Raw genomic sequence first — 24,485 nt, 5'->3', positions numbered from 1 at the left:
AATTTGGAAGAGGATCAATCCATGAAACAATATCCTTTAAATGTTACATGTAGACAGGGGACTGCCTGGTAAAGTACCAATAACTTTAAATAAATATTAGTGGGAAGGACTACGCCTCCCGTCTCATGCAATTTGTTTTGAGAGACAAAGGTCCCTATCATAAATGAATAGTCAGTGTAATACAGAACAACATAATGATCTGTACAATTTTACAATCAAAGGAAAAATTATTTATTTGAAACAAATAGTTGCAAGGAAAATTAAATCAAAAAAGTACAGGGGGTATAAAAACAGGGTAGGAAATAAGTAGATTGCCAGACCTCAAGCATTAGTTACTAATGCAGTGACTTTTTACATATTTACATTAGTCACATAGAGAAACACATCTTGTTCGCCACATAAATTAAGGCAAGAGCAATTGGAGTCAAGATGCAGTGTGTTGCCGACGTTTTGATCCCTACTAGCATAGGGGGATCATCATCAGGACGGAAAAAGTATGCCTGAGAAAAGGACAGGGATTCAATGAATCTCTCAAAATCAATTTTTTCCCCTTTCCAGAACAAAAACAGATCATCGATATAGCAGACCCACATGATGACCTGGTCCGCTTTAGCCATTTTCTCCTCTTTCCACCACCCACCAACCCATGGCTAAGTTTCCATAGGTTGGTGCAAAAGATGCCCCCATGGCTGTGCCTTGTTTCTGAAGGAAAACCTCAATGTTGAATAGGAACACATTGTGCTCCAGACAGAAACTGTTTGTCTCCATGATCATTCTAGAGTGTTCCAGAAGTGACAAGGATCTTGTTTTTAGAAAGTACTTGCAGGCTTTCATACCATATTTGTGTTGTATGGAGGTATATAGGGATACCACATCAACGCTGGCCATCCAATAATCCAGCTTTCCTTGGTATGCCATCTACCCTATTTAGGAAATCTTGTGATTCCCTCAGGTAAGATCCCTGCAACACTCCTTCAGATAATTTCCATTTCAGGCTTGGTCCAATTTTCAGAAAATTGATAGGAAATCTTTACGCTCAATTAAATGTATTTTACTGCGAGTCCAAGAGCTTGACCATATCATATTCATCTACTCAGATTTGAAAGTACGTTGAAAAAAGCTTCTATATCCATTAATTATAAAGTATAAAATAAAATCCTCAAGTGACATATTTTAATCTGTCCTCCTAATGAACGTCAGCGTTTGTATTTTTAATAACTTTTTAAAAGTAGATTCATGGATAGGATGTTATATGTCAGTACTTTGTTGACTGGTCTATGGATTATCGCGATAAAATGAACTTGACATTATGGAGATCTGATGTAATGACAGTTGTTTTGGGGAGATAGTGCGTCAACTACGAGGAACGGGGACTGTTGTTGAATCAAGTAAGCTCTGGCTGCAGGAAAAGGTTCAATAAATGAGTAAGGTTGTTTATTTAGGATATCTATTCTTTCATAACCCTGGAATACAAAAAACCAGGCTCCACGACCTGCGTTCTGCAACTAAGAAACACGAAGCTGATATTTACAAATGAAACAATCCACGTTTCTCAGAAAGTGCTTGTGTAAGCAAGTGGCCAAGAGAAGACACAGCAGAATACCGGCGCGGGCAGGACGCGTCAAACTACAAATACGGCGGCTTCTCCCTGCCTCTCGCTTCAACGAAGGAAAAAACACAACTGCCCCCTCAACCCACCTCCTTCTCGCGCCGCAAGCTAAAGGCCTGCCCCCTCTGCTTCAAGGAGCACGAACGGCGACAGCCTGCCATTGGCCCGCTCGCCCGCCCGTCAATGCCACTTGGCCCTCCTGTTGGACAATGCCCTGCGGGTTTATCATTCCATCTCGTGGTGACTCTCTCCGTTTTCAAACGTCACACAGAACACGCAAAGTCTCCTTCCGCAAGGAAGAGGGCTTGAAAATAGTCCCCTTCAGGAAGAAGCCTTACACTGGATTGGTCGGTGCGTGGATGCGGCGTGAGACCTTGCGGACTCCCGGAGCACTTGAGAGGACCCAGTTGCCCTCTTCCGTCCGTTATATGTGAGTACTGGGCGGTGGGAGCTCTGGATCGAGGCCGGCAGCTCGCGCGGTGCCGTTGGACGGCGGAGGGATACGCGGTGGGAGGTGAAGTGACAATGTGGAGGCCGTCATTCTCCTCCTCCTTAGAGAAGAGGTCTGCGGGAGGAAGATGAGGCGCTAGCTCCGTCCCTAGCGCCGCCAGGAATTACCCCGGCCCCCCTCGCGCTAAACATTGCCCCCCCCCATCCTGCGGACCCCGGCAACTACTGAGCCCCCCCCCCCACCCCGGAAGGACCACTACAAGGAGCCTTTTACAACCACGGAGTAATAGCCCCTTTAATATTCGTGCCCCTCCTTCTTGGGGACCCACACTCACCCAACTTTGGTGCTCTTTGGTACTGGAGGGGGTTTCCCAACACCCCCTGGATGCCTCCTGGTTTCTGACAAGGTAATACTACAGCAGCCTTTCTTGGGGTGGGGGTCAATGTGCAGGCTGAAGCTTTTTTTCTTTAAAGTGTGTGTGTGGGCTGTGTCCTCTAAGGATGTGGGTGCATTTTTAGCAATGGCAGTGAAGACTTGTTATGGGGGGCGGTAGGTTAAGTGTGGCCCTAGAGCCAGGGTGTTACAGAAGGTTAAACTTTCTGCTCTTGGTGGGGGGTGTTGTAAAGTGTTGTTATTAAATATTTGGGGTTGTGGGGGAGAATCGAAATGTCATACTTTTTACTTTGGAGCTGTTTATGCTTTGATGCACCTTCTTTTTAAATCGCTGTAATATTGTTGTGAAGTGCACACTTGCCCAAAGGAGTCTGTCAGCCCCGTGTTTGTTTACTTAGGATGCCCCCCCCCCCAATTAGTTATTTGTGCTTAGTCTGTATGTTACAGTAATGATGTGTGTGCACAGATGTACATAGGCAGCCTGCCCTGCAGCTGGGCCTCCCTCACTTCTGATTTAAAGGGATGGTGGTTCTCTCTTTAGTATTGATTTTAGTGCGCTTTTCAGGGTCGTTGAAGTTGAGTTGCTTTCCTTGCTTGCACTCAGTGAACTTTGCTGCTGATTATTTCTCTTATTTTGGGAGATCAGGCAGTGTTTCTTCTCCTGCCCAGCACTTGTCCCGGTGCCTCCTTTAATGTCATGTCCCAGATCAAGGGGCCGATCCGTCTTTGTCCGAGTGGAAGGTGTAACTCTGGCGGTGGCAGGAAGAGGGAAGAAACTCAGGTTGTTTGGGAAGGGGGTGGGGGGTAGGGAGAAACATCTGCTGCGAGTTAACCTCAGGAAGGGGTTTCTCTGCTAGAGGAAGGAGGGCTCTGCTGGGAACGGGCTCAGATTGGAAGGGTCGGGGAGCCCCCGCTGCACTGGCTGTGAGTAAACCTGAGGTGGTATTTGGATGGGGGGTCGTGAGTGAGCAGCGGGTCCAGCGTGGGGACATCCATGGGGTCAGTTCAGTGCCCCCGACCACTGGCACGACTTTGAGTTCCTTGTGATGCCACACTCGTGGGTGTTTGCCTTGACCGGGGGGGGGGGGTGTGTTGGCAGACGTTGGGTATGTGCTCTTGGTTCTACAGAAGCAGTCTTCCTCTTCCAGCGCCTCTCCTGGTGGAGCATCATGAGCTCCCTGAAGCCCTCTGCGGCGCTAGGGCTCCTGCCTCGGGGCGTATAAACTTTCCCCTGCGCCCCAGACGCCGGCTCGTGTTTTGCACACGCTCAGCTGAGCTGAGGAGTCTTTGACGTTGTGGTTAATCTGTAACTTTCCGGGGAGCGCCGCGGCCCCCACCGCGGCTATTGTGTCCCGGATGGAGCTGTTATTCTCCCAGTATTCGGAGAATGGGCGCTTTCCTGTTGCTTTTTTTTCTGGGTGGCGGCGCCTGCTCATTTCGCACACACATTGTTCAACTTTGTAAACAATGGGAATCCAGCGTGCCTGGGCCCTGGTGAAGAAGGACGTGCCCCCCAAAGGGAAGGGGCCCTACTGCGCCTTTGATCGCGCGCCGCCCCCTCTTAATCCCCCAAGTGCCCCTATTAACAACTTTTCTAGTGTTTATCCGCGCACACGTACTCCGTCCTGGCTCTTTGTATTTGCTTGCGGTGTGGTGGGAGGGCCGGCGGTGTCAGATTGAGCCCCTCGCCCGTATGTTTCCTGTGTGCTGCGCCCTCCGTCCTTTAACCCTCTCCCCCACATGTTCCCCTCCAGGACTGCCAGCGCCGAGCCTGCGGGAGCATGAACCAGCAGCAGAGAATGGCCGCAGTCGGGACAGACAAAGAACTCAGCGACTTGCTGGACTTCAGCATGGTAAGCACGTTTTATCGCCCAGCTGACGGCTCGGTGTTTGTGCGTCCGCATCATTGGATGGAAGAGGGGCCTCTCTGCGGACTCCTTTTCACGAATCCTAGCGGCTCGAAGGTTTATGTTGTGACGCTGCTTCCCACATTTACTCCATAACAAGCTTGTGACTTGCACGTGTCATACTGAAAAATACAGGCAGAAGCCTTGGTCTAGAGTGTAGATTAACAACATCACTACTGGTGTTAGGTAATCGATCACAACTTGTAACTAAGTCAAAATTGCAAGTTGTAATACTTTAAAACTGACAGAAGTAGGGTGACTTGTTACAGCTATCGTTTAGTTTTGCTTCCAGAGTTGTATGTTGTATTTTTTTAATTATCTATCGCGTTGTAACTAGTAACACGGGCGAAAACAATTCTGTTGAGCTAGAATTTTGGGTGAAATAACTATGTGTAATGCGAGCCCGCAGGTGAAAAAGACGGAGGCCCGGATTTGCAAATCTGTGAAGAAACGCCTCTTGGAAATGTGCGGTATCAATCTCGGTTCTGGGCTCCATCCATCATTTCACATCAGACTGATGTCAACACGCACGCAAGTTTAGTAAATCACGTGGTCTCATTGGTGTGACGAAAATAAGGCGCAGCTGTCTAGGTTTTTGTTATTGTTGTATGTAAACCGAATGGTAAGAACATTCTGTAGGAGTGGGAATCCCGGGAAGACCTCGTCCATACCCGGTAGTTACTTGTCAGGCAATGGTTTACCAGTAAATGCTCCCTAGCTGACTTGTCTCATCTAGTTGACCTTCTTTGATGCTATTCTTTTCGAGGTTGCTGGGAAAGTTGGAATATGGGGTGGTCTCTAAAGCATCATTTGTCTCTGTTCAGTTGGGAATGCAGTGTTGCTTTTGCTTCTATCCGCCTCACTCCTGCATGTTATCGGTGCCCTGGAAGTTATTTAATGGCAAGAGTCCCAGTCGTGCGCACCTTGTGCCCTTAGCCTTTTATTTAATATGCCGGTATTAATGTATGTTTATATATTATCTTTACTTTGTGGATTTGCCATTGAAAATGTATGGATATTGAAGTCGTCATTTTGTCTTATGTTTTGTTGGCTTAATGGGGAAATGGGGATATGCAGTCGGTTAAAATAATGTGACTTTAATGTAACCTGATATTTTTCCAAACTGGGGAAAATGATACCCATAATTGGGCTTTGAAACCTGGTTCGTAAATGCTTCTGTGCACCGGCATATCGACCACTATTTCTAGGCAGCAGTTAACTATAATAGGAGGGTCTGTTCTTTTCACGTAGTACAAAATGCAGTAAATTCTTGCAACGTCCTTGTGCTGTTGTGTTCTAAATTTCCTGGCTACTCAGTGTTGCTCCTTTTCATAATGCGGAAACTGCTGTGCCAAGATTTCTGCCCCATGTCCCTGTTTTTGTAATGATTGGATTTTGCTCACCTTTGCTGTGATATCAAGATCTGTGTGCGAGACAAGAAGGTTGGATTGATCTATCAAGGGATCAACATTTTTTTTTTTTCATAAATCAGCTTTCCTGAGCGCTCACCTTAGACCTAAAAATTATTTGGAAAATGGGCATGAATGTGCTATGTATGCCAAATCTGGTTTCAGGAACATGGTATCCAAGCCTGGTTTCTTGGAGGGTGCCAGGAGCTTAGTCTTGTTTCTTAATTCAAACCTCTACACTGCGATGACGTGGTTACAGTGTTTGGCACATTGTAGGTGCTGGCCGGGGCCTATACTCAACACTGGTGGGCATGTTGTGTGGCACATTATTTACAGCTCTCGCTGGTTCCTGACTGCTTCAGACACTTGCCATGTTTTATTTTGGTGGGAATAAGGCATGTGCTACTAGGATGAGATTTAAAATATGAATTCCATAACTATCTACCTCTTTAGCATTTTTATTATGCATACAGGTAATTATTAATACTGTTTTTCGGAATACATATAATGATCACAATTACTGTAATGTAGTCATTTATTTACTGATGAGAACGGAACAGCCATAATTCTACTACACGTATGGATTCAAATCAAGCTTTATGGAGCCCATAACTGCATGTGTGGACGTCTAAAACGGTCCACAAAAATCACAGTTCCTCTGGTTGAACTCGCCTTTATAAGCTTCCCTGATTCTCTGAGGTCCTTTGTACTATGGACATAAGTACCCCGCTTCTCAAAATCTGAGCGTCGTTGCTCATAATTGTGAGGAGACATTAAAATGAGCCAATTTGTACAAATGTGCTCGCAACAAGTGCCAGGGATGAAAGGGATGTGCTAGTGATAAATGGTTTGAAAGTACAAAGTGTTCTGCCTGGTGGAAGCAGTATGGGTCTGCAGTTGTCGAATAATGCAGGATCAGTCTGTAAATGACCAGTGCTAATAAAATGAATTTTTACCTTCTGGTTGTTCTGTAGGTTGGAAGTAAGCAGAGCAGTGACATGCTCTCCTAACATCATGCTTTTTTAGGTCTCGCCTGGCGATCGCAGCGCGAAGCGCTGCTATCGCCAGCGAGATCTATTGTTGCTGACTTGCCTCGGAAGTGGGACAGGAGATGGGCACGCGCAGGCTTTGGCGGATTTGAGTTGGTGTACGCGCTTGTGAAGACGCGCTTGCATTGATGTGTACACGGCGTGCACATCTCCTGTCCCCCTTCCGTCCTCACCAGCCGCATGCACGTTCACTTTCACTTTCCATTCCGCCCCCCACCCCTCTGTCGGGGAGATGTTGGCCAAGGAACACGTGGTAAATATGAGAAGAAAACCCTGATGCAGGGACTGCGGCTGACAGGCGATTCGTTACACAAAGTTAGATTAACCCGTGCACTGCTCCCAGCATGGGGGCCAGAGGTTAAAACAAGGAATACAGTCAGGGTTTTATCTTTCAATGGAAGCCTAAATATAGCGGCGCAGCGCAGCATCTCCTTGGTGACTGGCGGCTCCTCACCTCATCGTGTCCGCTGCTGGGAGTCCGGGCGGGGGCGGCGGGTCATCTGGAGTCCGACCCAGGGTGTCGTGGGTCCCGGGCACCGCGCAGCTACCAGGCGGGGGCCATTAACCGGCTGCAGGGGGCGGCGGAGTGCGGGGCACCGACGTGCAGCTGTGTCCCGACTGGCTGGGGCTCGCGCTCCTCGGGCTCTCGTGTCCTGCCCCCCGCGGCGGTCTCCTCCTCCTGCCACCGACTCTCTCAGCTAGTGCTCTCTCTCTGCCGAAGGGATGGGGAGAGGTAAAGTGGGAAAGAGCGGACGCGCCGACGGTCCTTAGGGACGGGCTGACAAGTGGGGGTGACGGTCGCGAGCGTGCAAAGTCCAAAGGGAGGCGCTCTCAGACAAGGGGGTTGGACAGCGTCATGGGCGCGAACAACTTCTTCCACCTAGGGCTGGGAATTGGGATGGGTGAAGTCCAAGAAGTAGCTTGAAGGATAGAGGGGTTGAGCAAGGAGATGGGTCGCTCTGTGTGTGTGCACGCAGCAGCCATCCTTAAGTAATTCGATTACGTTAGGCGAGTTAAAATAGTTACCCAGAAACAAGAGTATTCTTTTTGTTGGTGCCAGTCTAATGAAAGCGTGTATTATTTTAAGTGAACTTTAGACACGTAGCTGTGCTTGTTGATTGCACGTAATTTTTTCAATTCAATTGTAATCCGAAATTAATAACAAAAGTGACACATTTACGTTGTGAAAATAGCTAATTATTAATGTGGTTTGAAGGCGGGAAATGCAACCGTCATCATTAATTCAAATATAAGCTCGTGCGAAGTTTTACAAGTATTGTCATTCCAAGATGGCCGCTTGCGGCCAAGGAAGGCTTAAGCACCTCACTCTGTCCCTTAAAGTACTTTGGGGACAACACTTCCATAACTCTTTCCAAGGTTGCGTGTGGGGAAATTTGCTGGGGATAGGGGATACAGTACAGCCTTTTGGAATAGCACGTACATGACTTCACATAACCGGGTCTATAATGTAATATTAAGTTTTTTCCTAAACCACCCCATTTAGGAAAAATGCATGGATCAACTTTGCCTTTGTAATTTAAGAGTAGGGACGGCTCTGACTGTATCGTATTGCAATTTCAATTATTTTGCACTTCATACTCCCGATCAGGTTAGGGTGGTCAACTTTCCATTAACACTTCACTTATACATGCCAGTATGAAGACACATTGCCCCATTGCGAGTTTGCGCTATTGGCATTGTAACTGACAATGCCTCTTTATTATGTTTTGTTTTTTAAAACAAATAAAAGGCATTGTCATTTACAATGCTAATAGCTTAATCTCTTGCAAATGCGAGACCTATTGCATTGCAAATGCTTGTTATTCCACAGTTAAGGGGGTGGGCGCTGCTCTGGTCAGCCCACTTTAGGCATGTGTTTTGGAAACTGTAGTTTCAGTACATAGTTAACCGTGTGGCGTTTCTGTTGGGGTAATGTTTGCTCAGTAGATCGATCGTCTGCTGGGTGACAGTGGCTTGGGGGAGTGAAGTAGTCTTTTCATTAGTCTGAGACCAACAAGACTTGTCACACAGACTTTGCCAGCATTCATGCTCGTTAGACTAGGAGGGCTTGACGGATGCAATTGGATTTTGGAATGGAGCAGAAGACACCAATGTCCCATGCCCACTTAGCACTTGATAACCTCCTTTTTTTCTTCTAATCACTCGACACTGGCACCATTGCTGTTCTACAATGTGCGACTCGTGCATTGACTGCCTCTGGTCCTGTCCGCCTCCCTGAAACATTCATATGTAGGGCTTTGTGTGCCTGCCGCTGCCCCTTGTGGGGACACCATGGGCGGAAGCAGACCTGTTCCATTCACCGAGGCCCAGCCTGAAGTCCTCTGTCCAGTACTTGCCGCCCACCTGCAGCAGTGGGGATTCTATTTCAGGTGTTCGAATGGCGCCTCGATGCTTGTGGTTGGGTGCTGCACTCATGTGTGTTCTGAAATGAATGTCTTCTGATTCATTCTGCTCCTCTCGGTTGATCCACGGTGCTGGTTCTCACCATAGCTTCTGATTTGTTATTGTGGCCTGCCTGTGGTGGAATCATTTTTTTTTAAAAATTCTGATTTGTTAATTAATTGATATGTTTGCAAAGATTTGGTGACGCCCGTAGAGTACCTTTAAACCCCAGGGATGAACGCCTGCCAGCTGGCAGTTTCTGAAATGGTGAATATTTGTAATTGCACCAGTTTGGCATTTTTGGTGGATTATTGATACGTCCATAGGGGTTGATGATAAAATACCTGCATGTTTTTTCATGCATTAAACCTAGTGGGCGCCTAACTTCCAGCTCGTGCTGAACCCTACAGAGGTTCAGGAAAAGGTGCAATCCAGTAACCTAGGTACTTGTGCCGGATAATTAATAACAACAAAGTGGTCCCTAAGGGGGAGGTGTAGTCTTGGACTCACACAGCAATAGTAACGTAAATAACTCTTCTGTAGGTTTAGTTCAATTCTGCGATTCATGCATTCATTTAGTTATTTCCATGAATAAACGCATTCAAATATTCCAGAAATTATGTATGTACAAGGTGCTCCTATAAAGTAATGGCGCAGTGAAAGTGAATTAAGTGATTAGAAATGCGGGTGCGTAGTGTACAAAATTATATACATGTGACTGTGACAGTATGTTGTTACAAATGGCACTCATAATAGGAGTGTCAAACAATTGAAATTTAAAATCAGTCCACATAAGTTGTTGTCGATGTTTCGACCCCTTGGCACAATTTAGAATGGGGTCATCCTCTGGACAGTAGAAGAACGAGAGTCACCAGATAATTGGGAGAAATAAACCCACAACTGTAGATGTGACCACAGCAGTCTCGGGGAGAAATCTCAGCCAACAGCATGAAAATAACCAGGGACTATGACCATTACTTATCTGCACGGCTACTGCTCCTGGCACGTCAGGGAACCAAAGAACGAATTTCCGGTACGGTAGGTATCGATACCCCCCCTACAGCTCCAGGAAATATAACTTGTATACAGTGGGTATTCAAATCTATGATCGCTAAGCCTGTACGGTGGACTTCGCAAAGGTAAACAAAGAGTATCTTGTCTGTCTGTGGGGTGATGGGACAAAAATGGCCTTCTCTCAAGGAAGTTAATCAGACTAATCTCCACCACCTGCTATGTTGATCCTAGTCAGACTAGCTGCACCCTCAATCGGTCCATTACACGGATCTGACCAACCTGAGGGTGCCCTACTTGTCCTGAGTGAGATGGAGCCGTTCTAGGTTTCCCGTCCCCGCTAAACAATAGGGAGTGGATTTTAAGTTTAAAGTATTTCATTGCTGCTGTGAAGACATATCCATATATAGCATCTTACTCTGCGTCAACATGGGAGTGGATTTTAGACTAATAAGTCTGTGAGCGGACTGGCTGTTGGGTTCCGACATGTTTGTTGATCATCATGTTTGAAGTTAACTGACTAACAAAAAATCGCCATGGGGGACAGCGGAACTCAACCCAGTGGATAAAAAATGCCCCTGTACCAGAAATCTTCTCTTTTGCGTTCTGAAGTTCGAAGACTTGAAAGAATCTGAATTTAAAAAGAAACTAGAAAGTTGAAAAAGTACTTCTTTTGGTCTATTCGCAGTTAAACAACACCTTTCTGACTGCGCAGCTTTTCTGCTTCCACAGTTAAGCATTGCAAACTCTCACCATTGCCTTGTTGCAACGTACATCGAAGGGGCATTCATTGGCGACGAATAAACAGTTCTCTTTACGCGGTTCTGCATCTCTTGGAATCTCAACGTTCCTTTGTCTGTCAGATTGTGCTCTCATTCATCGGGTTGCTGCCTTAACGTTATCTTTACTTCTAAGAATGAAAAATGTGATGCTGTCCACTTTAAGGGCAATGGAACTCGCTCCTGGTCTAACAGGAATACGTTTGTTTCTAGTGAGTGTTGTTGTAAAGGAGCGTCTTATGCTTGTTGAATTCATGTCGGAAATTCTACCAAACAATTCTCCTGGATATTGCACTGCCCTCTGGGGGCAGGGCAAAAGTGAGAGGAAATCGCTTCTCCAATTACCTACATAGGATGGAAACTATTAACTAAGATAACACGTTTAAAAAAAAATACGTTTTTACTTCCTTTTTGTATGAGGAATGGGCAAAGGAGAACGGGCTTTGGCACCAGTGATGGTGAATGTCACTACGTGTATCTGACCTCTACATAGTATTCTAGCCACATCACAAGCTATGTTCCAATCGAGTGCAGCAACAGCGTAAGTAGTGTCCTTCTGCATATTGCATCCTGTGTTTATGGTAGTTGAATCTGTGTATTAAGACACACACAGTTCACTTTCACAAACATTCTGCCCCTTCCAAAAACATGTTTGCACCCCTTTCCTGTGTGTTTATGCACACACATGTGATGTACATGTGCACACGGATTCAGACATGCATGGATTCCTTACTTTTAAAGTTCCAGAAAGATATCCAAGGATTAACCTTGGTGGTAAATATATTGAACTGTGGATTATGGGACAGACCTACTTTGCATAAGTAACAGCTTTTGTCGTGTGCAACATTTATAGAGGTTGCCTTGGAGTTTAGAGAAGTAGCGATAGCTCTGCTAAGATTGGTAAACCAAGACTGGAAATGGACTGCGTAGGGGCATGGTTTATCAATTCTTGTAGAAGCTTAATCATTTAAACATGCGTGCCCTGGGGGTGAATAGCTGTCTACTTTTGTATATCCAAGGGGACAAGGTGAAAGGCACACGTGGTTGAGTGGACGAATACTTCTAGAATTTGATGTGTGACTATTAGAGGCTCATGAGCAACATAGTTGAAGTCACAGAAGCTCTAGTGATTGTCTAATCAGGCTTCCAGCAGAGGTGTGCATGAGGCTAGAAAGGTGGAATGGTCTTTGAAATCAAGGATGAAGTTGTAAGCTCTTTGTAGTAGGCAGGAGGAAGGTTGGGTTTGGCAGGCCTAACCTGCTCAGTTTGGTTTCCCTGAAGCTACTTGTGGTATCCACCCACCTTGTACTACCAAAGGTAAACTCGTCTGCAAGCCTTCTGGGGTTTAATATTCAAATCGTATCTTATAATTAAATCTTCATAAAAATTCTAACTCCGAAATATATTCTCGTTTTAGTTAGAACAAGTGCAGAAATGTTAGGCTTGCTTTGTAATCATTCCAGTCGATTTCGGGTTTATTAGCTACTCCTTTTTCAGGCTGGAGATATCTAGTCCTCTTGCAAGCGTTTAACAGTTAAGGAAAACAAAACGTAAGCAGTGCTGCATTTCTTTAATAACACATTCATCATTTCCTCGGTAACCAAAAACACTTTTTCAGAGGGTCTGTTTATTCCATAGTCTGTGCTCACACAATAGCAGTCTGCTTTGTGGTTTGTTGGAGAAATATTTTACAATTCCAAACAGGACAAAAATTACATGCATGTAGTTACCTCGTTTTGAACAGCTGTGTACGCAGACTTAAGTCCAAGTTAAAACCTGTTCTCCTCTTACTTGAAATCCTTGTGCGATTCATATGTAGCTTAGTATTGTCTTACAAGTGCTAAATCTGCTGTGTTTGCAAACTTGCTTGGTAATACCGGTAATCTACTCCCGATTTATTCTTTTTGGGTTAAATAGTTTCTTTTTGCCTATGAAAACGTTCTTAGCGTGCTCGTTTCGGTGGGTGCTATTTTTAATTGATATAAAGAAAAGCCCGTTCTAAATTTTGCATTTATCTCTATTCAAGTCTTGAATTATTATATATCAACCTTTCATCTATTTTGCCCTGTCTTTTAAGTTGGACTACCAGTATTCTTTAGTAAACAACTTTATTGCGTAATGATTACAAAATGTAAAGTTCATTACTCCCTTAAACCTGGAGTACTTCTGCTCTTTGTGTTGACGATTGTTTTACATTTTTTGTGGTCCAGTAACCAACGCTGGGCTATAACTTAAAATTATAGTGCCTTAGTGGTATACTAAGGGAATGTAGAGGATAGCCATTAGCTGATTAAGAAACCAACAGAGCTGTCTGAGTAATTGAACATGAGTTTGTTGGCTCTTTTGGAGGTTTGACTAGATTTGTAATCCCTGTCGAGCTCTGCTTACCGTGGTGGGCATTCACCATTTGGAAAAAGGACACTCGCCTAGGGGATGGTGTCATTCAAGTAGATATGGCAAACATTGCCTAACTTAGTTTTCTAACTGTATTTGTTTACTCTTTCGCTGTTCAGTACTTAATTTTTTTTAATAACTGAGAAGAGAATAGGTTGACAGAGCTTCTTGCCCACAACCCGGAGGCCGGCAGCTAATTTCTGACTTAAGCATAGCCATCAATGTACAGCTTGCGTGCCTACAACCCAACGGGCCGGCAGCAATGCAATAAAACACTTTACAGCTTTCGTTCTAGCTATTCGTCGTCCCATTTAACTTATGACGCATATTTGCACTTAATTAACTTAACCAAAACAACTACCATCCCCCCCACTCCCTCTGCCATACACTAATCCTCCAAGACCTCACTCAGCTGATATTACAGTCTACGTGGTTGTCGTGAATCATTGGCTTCCCTGTTCCCCCAAGTGCTTCAGAAATCATCAAGTCTTCCCCCTTACATCTCCTGGTTTGTAATGAACACCGTTGGAATTGATCTACAGCTCCAGTCCATGACTACCCAAACCCGTGCTCCCCTTTGTAAGTCTGAGCCCCCGCCTCCAGCCAAGCCACAAATGGTTGCCAGATATCCGCCGGCCTAGATCTATTGGGCATTAACTCCCAATAGTGCAACAACAGGTCTTTACAGTAAATCACTGTATTTACCCATGCTGCTATGGTAGGGGCCTGTTGTTTTTTCCAATGAATTGCCACCTGCCTCTTCGCCAGCAGCAACAGCATGGCCGTAAGTCTATGGGAGGTCTTCGGGACTTCAAATACAAACCCCAGAAGCGCCGTCAGTGGAGAGGCAGGTACCCTATGTTTTGTAATTTGTCGGACATGCTCAAACACTTCCTCCCAGTACCTTCCTATCGGGCCGCAGTCCCATGCCAAATGCGAGAATGTGGCACCAGGAGCACCACACCTCCAACAGTTCGTGTCCGGTTGTATGCCCATGCGATGCAGCTGGGAGGGCGTGCGATATAGTCTATGCAAAAAATTAAAGTGAATTAGCCGCAATCTATAATTAGGTGATAAATGTTCGAGCTGCGAACAGCAATAGTGCCACTGTTTATCCGTGATATCAACGCCTGAGTCTTTCTCCCAGTCTGCCCAGGCCGTGCACACCATTATCGGCGATTCCTTTTGTGTTATACTGTATATATGTGTAATCAATTTGCGAGGAGACGGATTCGCCAACACATTCTCAAGCGCAGGTAGCGCGGGCGGTGCCTGCGGAAAGGATACATATCTAGCACGTCATGCGGCTCGAAGCTGATAACATAAAAGTGTGTCTGATGCCGAGGGTACCTGGGCCTTACACATCTGTTGTATCGTAAGGAAGGTATTTTCCAGATAGAGATCCGCGCCATTCACCAGTTTGTGCCATAGTTCGAAGTGTAACCGCTTTGTCCATTAGTGGAGTTAAGAGTGGATTACCCCCCAGCGGCATAGATGGTGCGTAAAATTCCTCAAGTTTGGCCCTTTTAGCAATCCCTGACCATGCCCACCTCAGTGCTTCCACCGTGTCCATTTCTAAATGAGGCCTTTTATAAGGCTGGTATACCACCGTGTTCAACGGAGTGGGAGCTACTCTATCAGTTTCTATCGCTACGTGAGGTTGGAAAGGCGTGGGGTGCTGCCAAAAGTACAAATATTGCGCCTGCGCACTATAAGCATATAGTTCGAAGTCGGGGGCCCCTAGACCCCCCCCTGGGCGAAGGGAAGTGTCAGCAACTTCCAGGATGCTCTCGGCTGTCTTCCTGCCCATACCAAATCAAGGGCTTGGGACCGTAGCTTTCTGGAAAAGTGTGTGTTTAACGGCATTGGAATGTTCACGAACAAATATAGGAGCTTTGGTAGAATCACCATTTTGATTATGGCTATACGCCCCATTAATGACTATGGCAGGTGTTTCCATTTCTGTATTTTGCTCTCTATCCAGTCCATCACCCTCCCATAGTTTGCCAACCATATGTCTTGCACCGATCTGCTCACCCATATTCCTAAGTATTTGACTTGAGCGCTTTCCCACTGTATAGGGTATTCTGCGTCAAACTGGGTGGTGCCGCCAGTTAGCGGAAATATCACTGACTTGGACCAATTCACCTGAATGACTGTGAGGCCACCATAACGAACAATCTCACGCATAACTTCCACAATATTGTCCCTCGGATTCGTAAGATATATCGTCATGTCATCGGCGTACATTGAGATCAGCAGTCCTCTGGACGTGAACCCTATGCTTCTTTGCGTGTGGTGTTGGCGGAGCCGAGCCGCTAATGGTTCGGTAGCAATAGCAAACAGCATTGGCGTCAGTGGGCAACCCTGTTGTGTTCCCCTGGTTATAGTGAAGGGTGCCGACACCTGTCCATTTACTCGTACCCGTGCCATAGGATTCGTATACAACAGCTGTATTTGCTTAATAAACGGGGCTGAACCCCATGCGAGGCAGCAGGACAAAAAGAAATCGCCATTCCAATGAATCAAATGCCTTTGTGGCATCCAGCAATGCAGTGACGGCCTGGACATGTGGGGCCAGATAGTGTAGTATGCCAAACAGTGTACGTAGATTGTGGGCAGTCAAGCGGCCCGGTATAAAACCAGACTGGTTTGGCAGTGCTATGTGCGGTAACATGGGCTGCAACCTATTCGCTATGAGTTTGGCATAGATTTTAGCGTCCAAATCTATGAGGGAGAGCGGGTGGTACGATTCAGGCGCTTTGGGGTCTTTATCAGGTTTCAGCAGTGTTGTTATGGTTGCCTCTCTGAGTGTCGGGGGAAGGATACCTGTGTCCATGGCCTCGAGGTATACCTGCAACAGGCGTGGCGCCAGAATATCTGAGTACTCTTTATAGAAGGCCGCCGTTAGCCCATCAGCCCCCGGAGCCTTCCCAGCTGGCATACTACTTATTACTTGCCTTACATCTTCTACCGTTATGGGAAGTTCCATATACTGCCTAGCGCTATTGCTAAACCATGCCAATGCCACGGTATCCCAGTAGTCCACTATGTACGACTGGGAAGGGTTAGTCTTAGACACATACAGTGTTTAATAATGCTGGGTCATCGTTCAAAATTTCTGGCGGTGACCTAACCAAGTCCCCCTCTTCCGTTAGTTTAGTTATGTAGTTCGCCCCCCTAGGTGGTCTGAGTAGTCCCGCCAATGTTTTCCATGCTCTATCTCCCTCACCATAGTGCCTCGCTTGCGCAGATTTGTATAGATATGCTGTTTCTCTCTCTGCTTCCACCTGGTAGTCTGATATTTTAGTCCGAATCTTCGCCAAATTAGTGGGATCTGGGGAGCAGCCCTGCGCATGCTCCAGCTCCCCAATCTCCATCTCCAGTCTCCGCAATGTGTTTCGCATGTCTTTGAGTACACCTGTCCTGAGTGCTATACAATCTCCACGTATCACAGCTTTGAATGCTTCCCACACAGTGCCAGGTGATTCCACGGTGCCCTCATTTAGTGCGAAGTAATCCTCTATTTTCCCCCCGTAATTCTTCTCAAAAGACCTTGTTTTGCAAATCCCCGAGGGAAATCTCCAGCTAAACGGAGCTATGTACGGACCCGGCACTTTGAGTGTCAGCTGTACAGGAGCGTGGTCCGACAATGTACGTGGGAGATGTTCAGTCTCTGTTACCCACGTGTGCATATCCCTAGACAACAACCAGAAGTCGAGCCTCGACCAGGCGCCATGATGGTGGGTCACACAGGTTCCTTCTTTCAGTGTGGGGTGTAACATTCTCCAAGAGTCTACTAGTTGCATGTCAGCTATAATGTCGTTCAGCTGCGTCGTCGCCCTTGGTTGGTGCTCACGTGATGTGCCCTGCCTATCGGCCACGTCCGAGAGGACTGCATTAAAGTCGCCCCCCCATATGACCGAAGTGTAAGTAGATGCTTGCATCATGTGCCCTATACACCGAAAAAAATCTGGGTCATCTGTATTAGGGCCATAGGTGTTTATGATCATCGTGGGTGTGTTGTATAATGTGCCCTTCAGCAGAATGTATCGTCCTTCCCTGTCTATCAGTGAGCTGTGAGTACGCCATTGTAGACCCCTGCGCAGCAATATTGCTAACCCACGTGAGTAGTTAGAGTAACCCCCGGCCACTGTCTCCCCCCCCCCCCCCATCTCTTGTGACCAAGCATACCCACAGTGCTATCAGTCAGATGTGTTTCTTGTAGCAGACATATGTCTATACCGTGTCTAGTGAGATGTGAATGGACCAGCCTCGCCTTCCGACGATCATTAAGACCTCTCACATTCCAATTAAAACATTTTAAATGTGACATCCTTGCATTAAAGACCAGGCACGCCTACAGTCCACCACAATCTCCGGGCCCCCCAGGTCACCCCCGCAAATCTTCCCCAGTCCAGGTCGTGCCCATATGCGGACCCGACATCTCTTTAACAACTAACATCTATCTCTGAGTGTATATTTATAATTTGGCAGATCCCCAAAAACTAACTGAACCGTCTCCCTCTTCCCGACCCACACCAACCCCCCAATCAGGTTGTGATTAAACCCCCCCCCCCCACCCTTCAATCAGACATGTAAACAGTAGCCCCATAAAAGGAGCCCAAAGGGAATCATCCCATGGGGAACGCTAGTCCACCGGCATGACACCCCTGCGCTCATGGCAGGGTGGCCGAGCTTGTCGCTTACTGCCCCAAGACTAGTACCAAGTTGGTTTCTTGTCCATCACCACATACGCACTGGCATAGCCCTAGCGAAACCAGATAACTCAATAACACTTAGCTGGTAAATGCAGCATTCAGTGAGCGCACCTGTTAATACAACCATCACAACATTATATCGTGAAGTTACGGACTTATCTGCCCAAACGGTGTCACGCACCAGTTCATTCAGTCATTGTCACTCAGAGAGTTTGCCTCATTCGAGTCCCCTGGCTTTGGCTTTTGTCTCTGTTCCTTAGCCAGCTGCTTAGCCAGTGCAGCCTTCATGTCCGCGAAGAAGGCCGGCTTACCAGGTCCCTGCACCCTCAGCTTGGCCGGATAGATTAGCGAGTATTTCGTTCTGATCTGCTGAAAAATCTTATTGGCTGGTATAAACTCTTTTCGGGCTGCTTGAACCTGCAACGTGAAGTCCGGGTACAAGGCAATGGAGTTCCCATCGTATTGCACATCCCCTTTCTCTCGCGCTGCTCTGAGGATCGCATCCCGATCCCTGTAGTTATGGATTCTTGCCAGGATAGCTCTCGGCGGTGCACCTGGTCGTGGCCGTGGACCTAATGTTCTATGAGCCCGCTCTATTAGGAACATTCGGGACAAGGAGGGGCCAAAGAGGTCTTTCATCATGGTCTCCACGTATCGTTCCATGTTCTGAATATCCGTGGTTTCCGATATGCCCGTAATACGTACGTTGTTTCTCCTCGATCTCGCTTCTAAATCTTCATTCTTCAATCTAATTACCTGCAGCACTCCGACCATTTCACGTAGCTGTTTGGCTAGTTCCGTCTGCCCTTCTTCCGTTTCCATGACTCTAGTTTCCAACTCACCCATTCGCCCCTCCTGCTTGTCCATCCTCTGCGTTATCCGGTCCATACGCTCTGCGAGGGAGTCCATTTTTTAATCCAGGCCCTGAAGGCTGGCCTTAAGGTCCTTAAACATGGATCAAATGTCCTCTGCTGGTGGCACCCTCCTCCCCCTGACTTTGTTGGCTGGTCTCACCTTCCGTCGCTTTGGTGGCTTTCTTGTCGAAAGTGAGCCTGGGCTGCCTTGTTTCAGATTTCCCTATCTCGGCCATCTTGTAGCCCCTTCCGGAGATACTTGCTGCAAGTTATTCACGGGTCCGAGCGGGATGCTTCTTCCAAGAGTATATCCCAGCCACCAGATGCCTTCACAAAGGGGCCAAACACAGCCACGGAGGCCACCCCACGTCGCTATCTCTTCAGTAGATCAGCAGTGCATGCACGCTCATCTCCGTCTCTGTTGCCCCTTAGGACACTCGCCAGTCATCCCAACTTCGCCTTCGTGATTGGGCCCTCTGCCGAAGTAACACTTAACAGCCTCTACCTGCCGGCCACTTCCCTATGAAGCCGCCTCAGGCAGTGTGCAGCGAAGTCCATGCCAAGCGGTGGCCGTCCCTGCTGCACCCCCTGGGCGCTGCGCGATGATCTCTGGCCCTCTCAATCACAGCGCCTGCACCATCGCCAAAGCGCTCCTCTGACCCGTCCAACAGGAGAGCAGCCACCAGTCAGCACCATCAAATTCCACTCTGCCACCACTCTGTAAGCAACTCTGTGAGTACCTCCTGCTGCTTGGAGTGACGATCTTTCCACACACCCAACGACCTGGAAGTGATGGCTCCGCTTCTGTGTGCCACCTCCCGTCTTTTGTGCTCGTTATGTACTGTTGACTTTCACCAATTGGTTGGAATGACTTTTACGGGGTGTTCTTCTTTTATTTCAGGTACTTATAGCAAATGAAGCCTGGACAGGGTTCAGCCGAGAGTAGCTGGCATGCAGTTCTTAGATGTGCGCAAGAGCGTGTTACCTGGACCGGGAACCAGTTTGAGTCTGCCTCCCAGTTTGGCCTCCAGTTCTTGAAGTCGTAGTCAGACGATGATCCCCCTGCTCACTCCGCCAACACAGCGGCCTACGGGCACCACGCGATGCTTCCTTCTCCTCGTGCGTTCTAATGACAAGTCGCGATCATCTGCGGCCCAGCTATCTTTGCATGGCCCGGCGGGGGTCCCATCCTGCAAGCCCCACTCGTACTTGCATCAGCGGGGGGGGGGGGGAGAGACTCTTTGTGCCCCACCCGCGCTACGTGCTGGCCGTTGCTAATGCTCCCCGCTCGCCTCTGGAGCGCGCCCCGTCCAGGCACCCGTTCTCACGGCTGAGCCCTCTGGAGCTCGTCTCTCACCGCTCCTCCTAGATCACGCACCAGTTTTTCCCGGCCTCCTGCTCTCTTTAAGTAGACGGCAGCCGGCACCTGCCGATCGTCCGTACGGAGAGACTCCGTAGCTGCTGGTACGTGGCCGTGCTGCCCAGCCACCACACGGGGACGCAAAGGCACTATAGGTCCCGGCTTCTCCGATGTCAGGCGCGCGCAGGCCTCGCTCGCGGCGCCGTCTTGATTGTCACAGTGTGCTTCCGCAAACGTTTTCCAGGGAGGGCGCCGCATCCACCGGGCAATGGGACATCAGTAGGCACCCACCCAGGGCAGCTATGACGGATACGCGAAGGATTGATTCAACTCGGCCGGCGGAGCCGCTTTAGTACGAGGCCATTTCGCAGCTCGGCGAAGCCACGCCCCTCGCTGTTCAGTACTTACATCTGATAAGTTCATGGACAGAAGCACATGCCATGGTTATGCATTCATCCCTAATGCCCGGTTCATCATTGCTAAATCTGTAAACAGATTTGCAAAACGGTGATCTATGGTATGGGCCTGTTGGTGTATTGTGAGGTAGTCCCACTTGAGGGTGTTTTATGTGGCTGGCTGAGGGATTCTAGCAAAATTGTCCCAAACCTGGATGTGCAAAATTGTTAATGATAGCATGAGATTATAAAGGTAAGTGTGTTGTCTGCTCATTGTACGATTTTTTTTATTTTTATGAATTGTGTATAGGCAAGTTGTCCTTTTACCATTGTTATTTTCATAGTGGAAGTGGGTCTGTTTTGGTGGCCACTTGGCCTACCTTTTCTTGTCAGTAGTAACGCTGCTGATCAGTCATCCTTGGTAACTTTGCCTCACTTGGGCAAATAAATGAGAAACAAACTTTTAGTCGTCTAAACCATTTTGTTGAGAGGAACGGAATACTATGCCCCTCCCAAACATACTTTTGGCCAGTCCCCTTCCTGGAGGTGTTCTTACTTTCCATGCTGGTTGATGCTTGGAAATTAATTAATGGTATTGTTTCATATATTAACTTGTTTTGCCTCCTTCAACCATGACTTTGCCTTTAAACTCTGCCTGCTTCTGACAGAATTATCAGCACTGGCCCTGAATTGAGGAGGTGGCTTAAATTCTGCTTGTACGAAAGTGGGTAAGCACCCTCTCCCCAGTGCTTGCCAGAAAACATAAAACGAAGCTGTGGTATTCCACATTGGCCACTTCTTGTCTCCCTTATTCAGTCTGTAAGTGCAGCCTTTAGGCAAACTACTTCAGGCTGTGGGCCATTTCTTTATGTATGCAAGTGACGCCCAACTTATTTTCTTGCGTTCATAGAATGTGACCCAAAACCACCCAGACTGTCTAGATTTGACGTTTAGCGTCACTCATTCTTTAATGTTTACCAACTTCCAGAACTTTCTGGTGTCATCTGCCTATTCTGTCAAGTACAGTCCACAGCCTTGGCTTTTATTTGGGCTCTAATTTAGCATTTGACACAAAGGTGGTCAAATGTGCTCTTTAATATCTACTCCACTCACATAAAGATTTTTAAAAACATCCGTCTGCTAATTGAAGGGCACTTAGTTGTTCCAGTCATGAATCCCTTGATTCAATCTAGACTGACTTGTACCAAATCCGTCTTCCTGGCTTCGCTCTTGAAGCTTTTGCAGCATGCGGCTGTCTGCCACCTCACAGGGCTGTTAAATCCGGCTCATCTCTCTTCAGTCCTCATACCCCTCCATTGGCTTCCGGGTTATTCCGGAGTTCATGTCAAATATTTGACAATCTTACATAAAACTGTGACCAGGATCCCCTAGGTCCATGGCTAACATTTGAATGGTGCTTTATCGGTTGTACCAAAACCTCGATCTGTACCCATTGACGCCGAGCTTTAACACTTGCTGCAGAAAAGATGTGGCTCTTTATTTACAAAGCATCGGAAGCCGTTTCAGACAGGTCTTTAGAATCAATGACGTTTTTCTGTCCCCCGTTTTGTTGTATGATCGTAGTATCTTTCACGGTTTCTGTTTCAGGTCAGTCTGAATTAAGACGCATCAAAATATTGTCAAGAGGCGTTGCAAGAATGCACTTTGTAAACAAATAAATCAACATCATTTTTTTAAATAAGTCAACGGTGGTGTGGAAGTAGCACCCGTGTAAGACTCTTGGCAAAGCTTTAGCTTAGTGTTTGGTAATGCAGTGCTCGCGGATTAAAGATGCCTTGCATCGGGACTAGTCGTAGTGTTTTTGAGATTTAATGAGTCCATCTTTGAAGTGCGTGGTCTTTGAGCTGTGCGGTGCTACAATATTGCTGCAAGTACTCGTTTTAAAACTAGGTGGTAATTAAGATGGTGTAAAATGGCTGCTTTAGCATTGCTTCCCCGTTTCACTTTGTGTCATTTACTTCGCTCCCACCATTCTGCCCTTTGCCTGTAGTGTTTTCCACTCCATCTATTGAAAGATGTTTTGTTTGACACTATGCTCGTTTTATCCATTCGTTTTTTGAGGTGCGTTTCCTTGCATGTAAAACCGATTATTAGCTCACTGCTGTGAGCAAATTTTCAGGAGACCCCTCACTCAACCAGCTTTGTATCTAAAGTCATCCTGCGGGAGTCGAGTGTCTGTCACGCATCTGGTGGTATAGCTACGTTCCAGTAGCTTCTCGTTAATAATTCCCAGACCCAGGGCATGCTCCTTATGGTCTTACATATTTTCTTTCTGTACCGTCTTGTTTGCCAGAAAGTTCGATGTTCCAAACGCATCATACAATCTCCCTGTAACTGTTACGTGCTAAATTGGTCTGTGTTGGGATTTTCTGTTTGCAGTAGAGCTTTGTCCCGAGGAGTGAAAAAGTCCTTGTTAGCGCACGTGAGCTGAGAGGAAACGCTTTTATGGTATGATCATGGAGTTCCTGAGGTTAGTTCTTCAAAATGGCCTTTTTGAATGAGTTCAGGATAATTGTTAATTAAACGTGCAGGTAAAGGGATGCTTCTGTAGACCATTTAGTTAAGCATTTGCGATGCTAGTGGGTCTGTCTGTCTGGCTTGCATCTGATCGTGGCTAAACATGAACTGTTATATATATCATATTATACGGGTTGCACACCTTTTATTTTTAAACAGTGACTTTCTCGTTTCTCAACCTTCAATTTTTCATTGCGTGCGCACTGATGACGTGCCCAGCCCAAACTACACGTTTTTAAACTAAACCACATCAAATAGGGGCGTCATGTAGCCCTCAAAACCAATGGCACAGCCGATACTGCCGTTGCATTAATGTCTTTATCACATTATATTTTATTTCACTTGTACTCCATTGTTCATCCAATCTTGCATTTAGAACCAGTTCAAATCCACATGCAAGGAATGCTATTTCCCAAATTTCTCATGTTCCAGATGGGCCATCCGAACCTCTATGCAAGAACACGTACTGAAGCGAGATTCTTCAAAAGCAGTTTATTGAAACCCAATGCATTTCGGGCCACTGGGGCCCTTCGTCAGGTGTAACTGAAAAAACCAATATTACATACATTAATTTCCAATGTATATACATCTCATTCAAGTGTGACTATGAGCATATGACTTTAAAAATAGTTGCACCTCACTGCTTCAGTAACTAACATTCGAAAGACAATCCATCCTGTTTTATCCCGATAAATAACCTCCTCCCTCTTGCAGAAATCGGTCTCTTTATTTTGCATGTTTAAATGTGTTTCTCAATTTCTCGCAACCTATAACTCCAGTGTAATGAATGCCTAAACTTCGACCCCTAACCTAATTCTCTCTTACTTCCCATCATAGTCACATAACCTTCACACTAAATCCTTCCCTCTCAGCATCTCATTCCAACCCGTCCACCATCTTAACCCCCTCATTCATGTGCCTTACTACCCATCTCTTCACTGAGCGCGACCATCTTTCCACTACCCACTCTCTACCTCATTTCCATCCCACCTTCCTTAACCATCCTGCCATGTCTTATCAACTAAAATCCCCATCACACATCTACACACACCCTTCATTTTCCCTCCTTAGTTATGCACCATACGTCCCGTTACCTTATAACACCCCCTCACATACCTGCTTGCTAGCAACCATCCTCCTCTCTCGATCATCAAAGAGGTTTCCTTTCCCTTTTCCCCATCCAGATTTAAACTCTACGTGCAAACCTCCTCG

At 46.7% G+C, this 24,485-nt stretch overlaps 1 protein-coding gene across 5 annotated transcripts in view; it reads left to right on the top strand.

Annotated features, from left to right (window-relative positions):
* The first annotated feature begins 1,748 nt into the window (after nt 1-1,748).
* Nucleotides 1,749-24,485, top strand: part of TCF3 (transcription factor 3) — a 662,804-nt gene continuing 640,067 nt past the window's right edge. Inside the window, exons 1-2 of one of the 5 annotated variants that reach the window (XM_085639184.1) lie at nt 1,749-2,039; nt 4,208-4,306. In XM_085639184.1, coding sequence (XP_085495310.1) covers nt 4,235-4,306 — 72 coding nt within the window. In that variant the 5' untranslated portion in view covers nt 1,749-2,039; nt 4,208-4,234. Of the gene's footprint in view, nt 2,467-3,266; nt 3,378-4,207; nt 4,307-24,485 lie in introns of those variants that run through there. The other 4 variants (XM_085639188.1, XM_085639183.1, XM_085639187.1 and 1 more) reach the window with 4 other exon arrangements.

The sequence above is a fragment of the Triturus cristatus genome, chromosome 12, assembly GCF_964204655.1.
Source record: "Triturus cristatus chromosome 12, aTriCri1.1, whole genome shotgun sequence".
In the NCBI taxonomy this organism is placed as follows: Eukaryota; Metazoa; Chordata; class Amphibia; order Caudata; family Salamandridae; genus Triturus; species Triturus cristatus.
The sequence above is the reverse complement of the archived record's forward strand: the minus strand, read 5'-3'. Positions and strand labels throughout refer to the sequence as shown.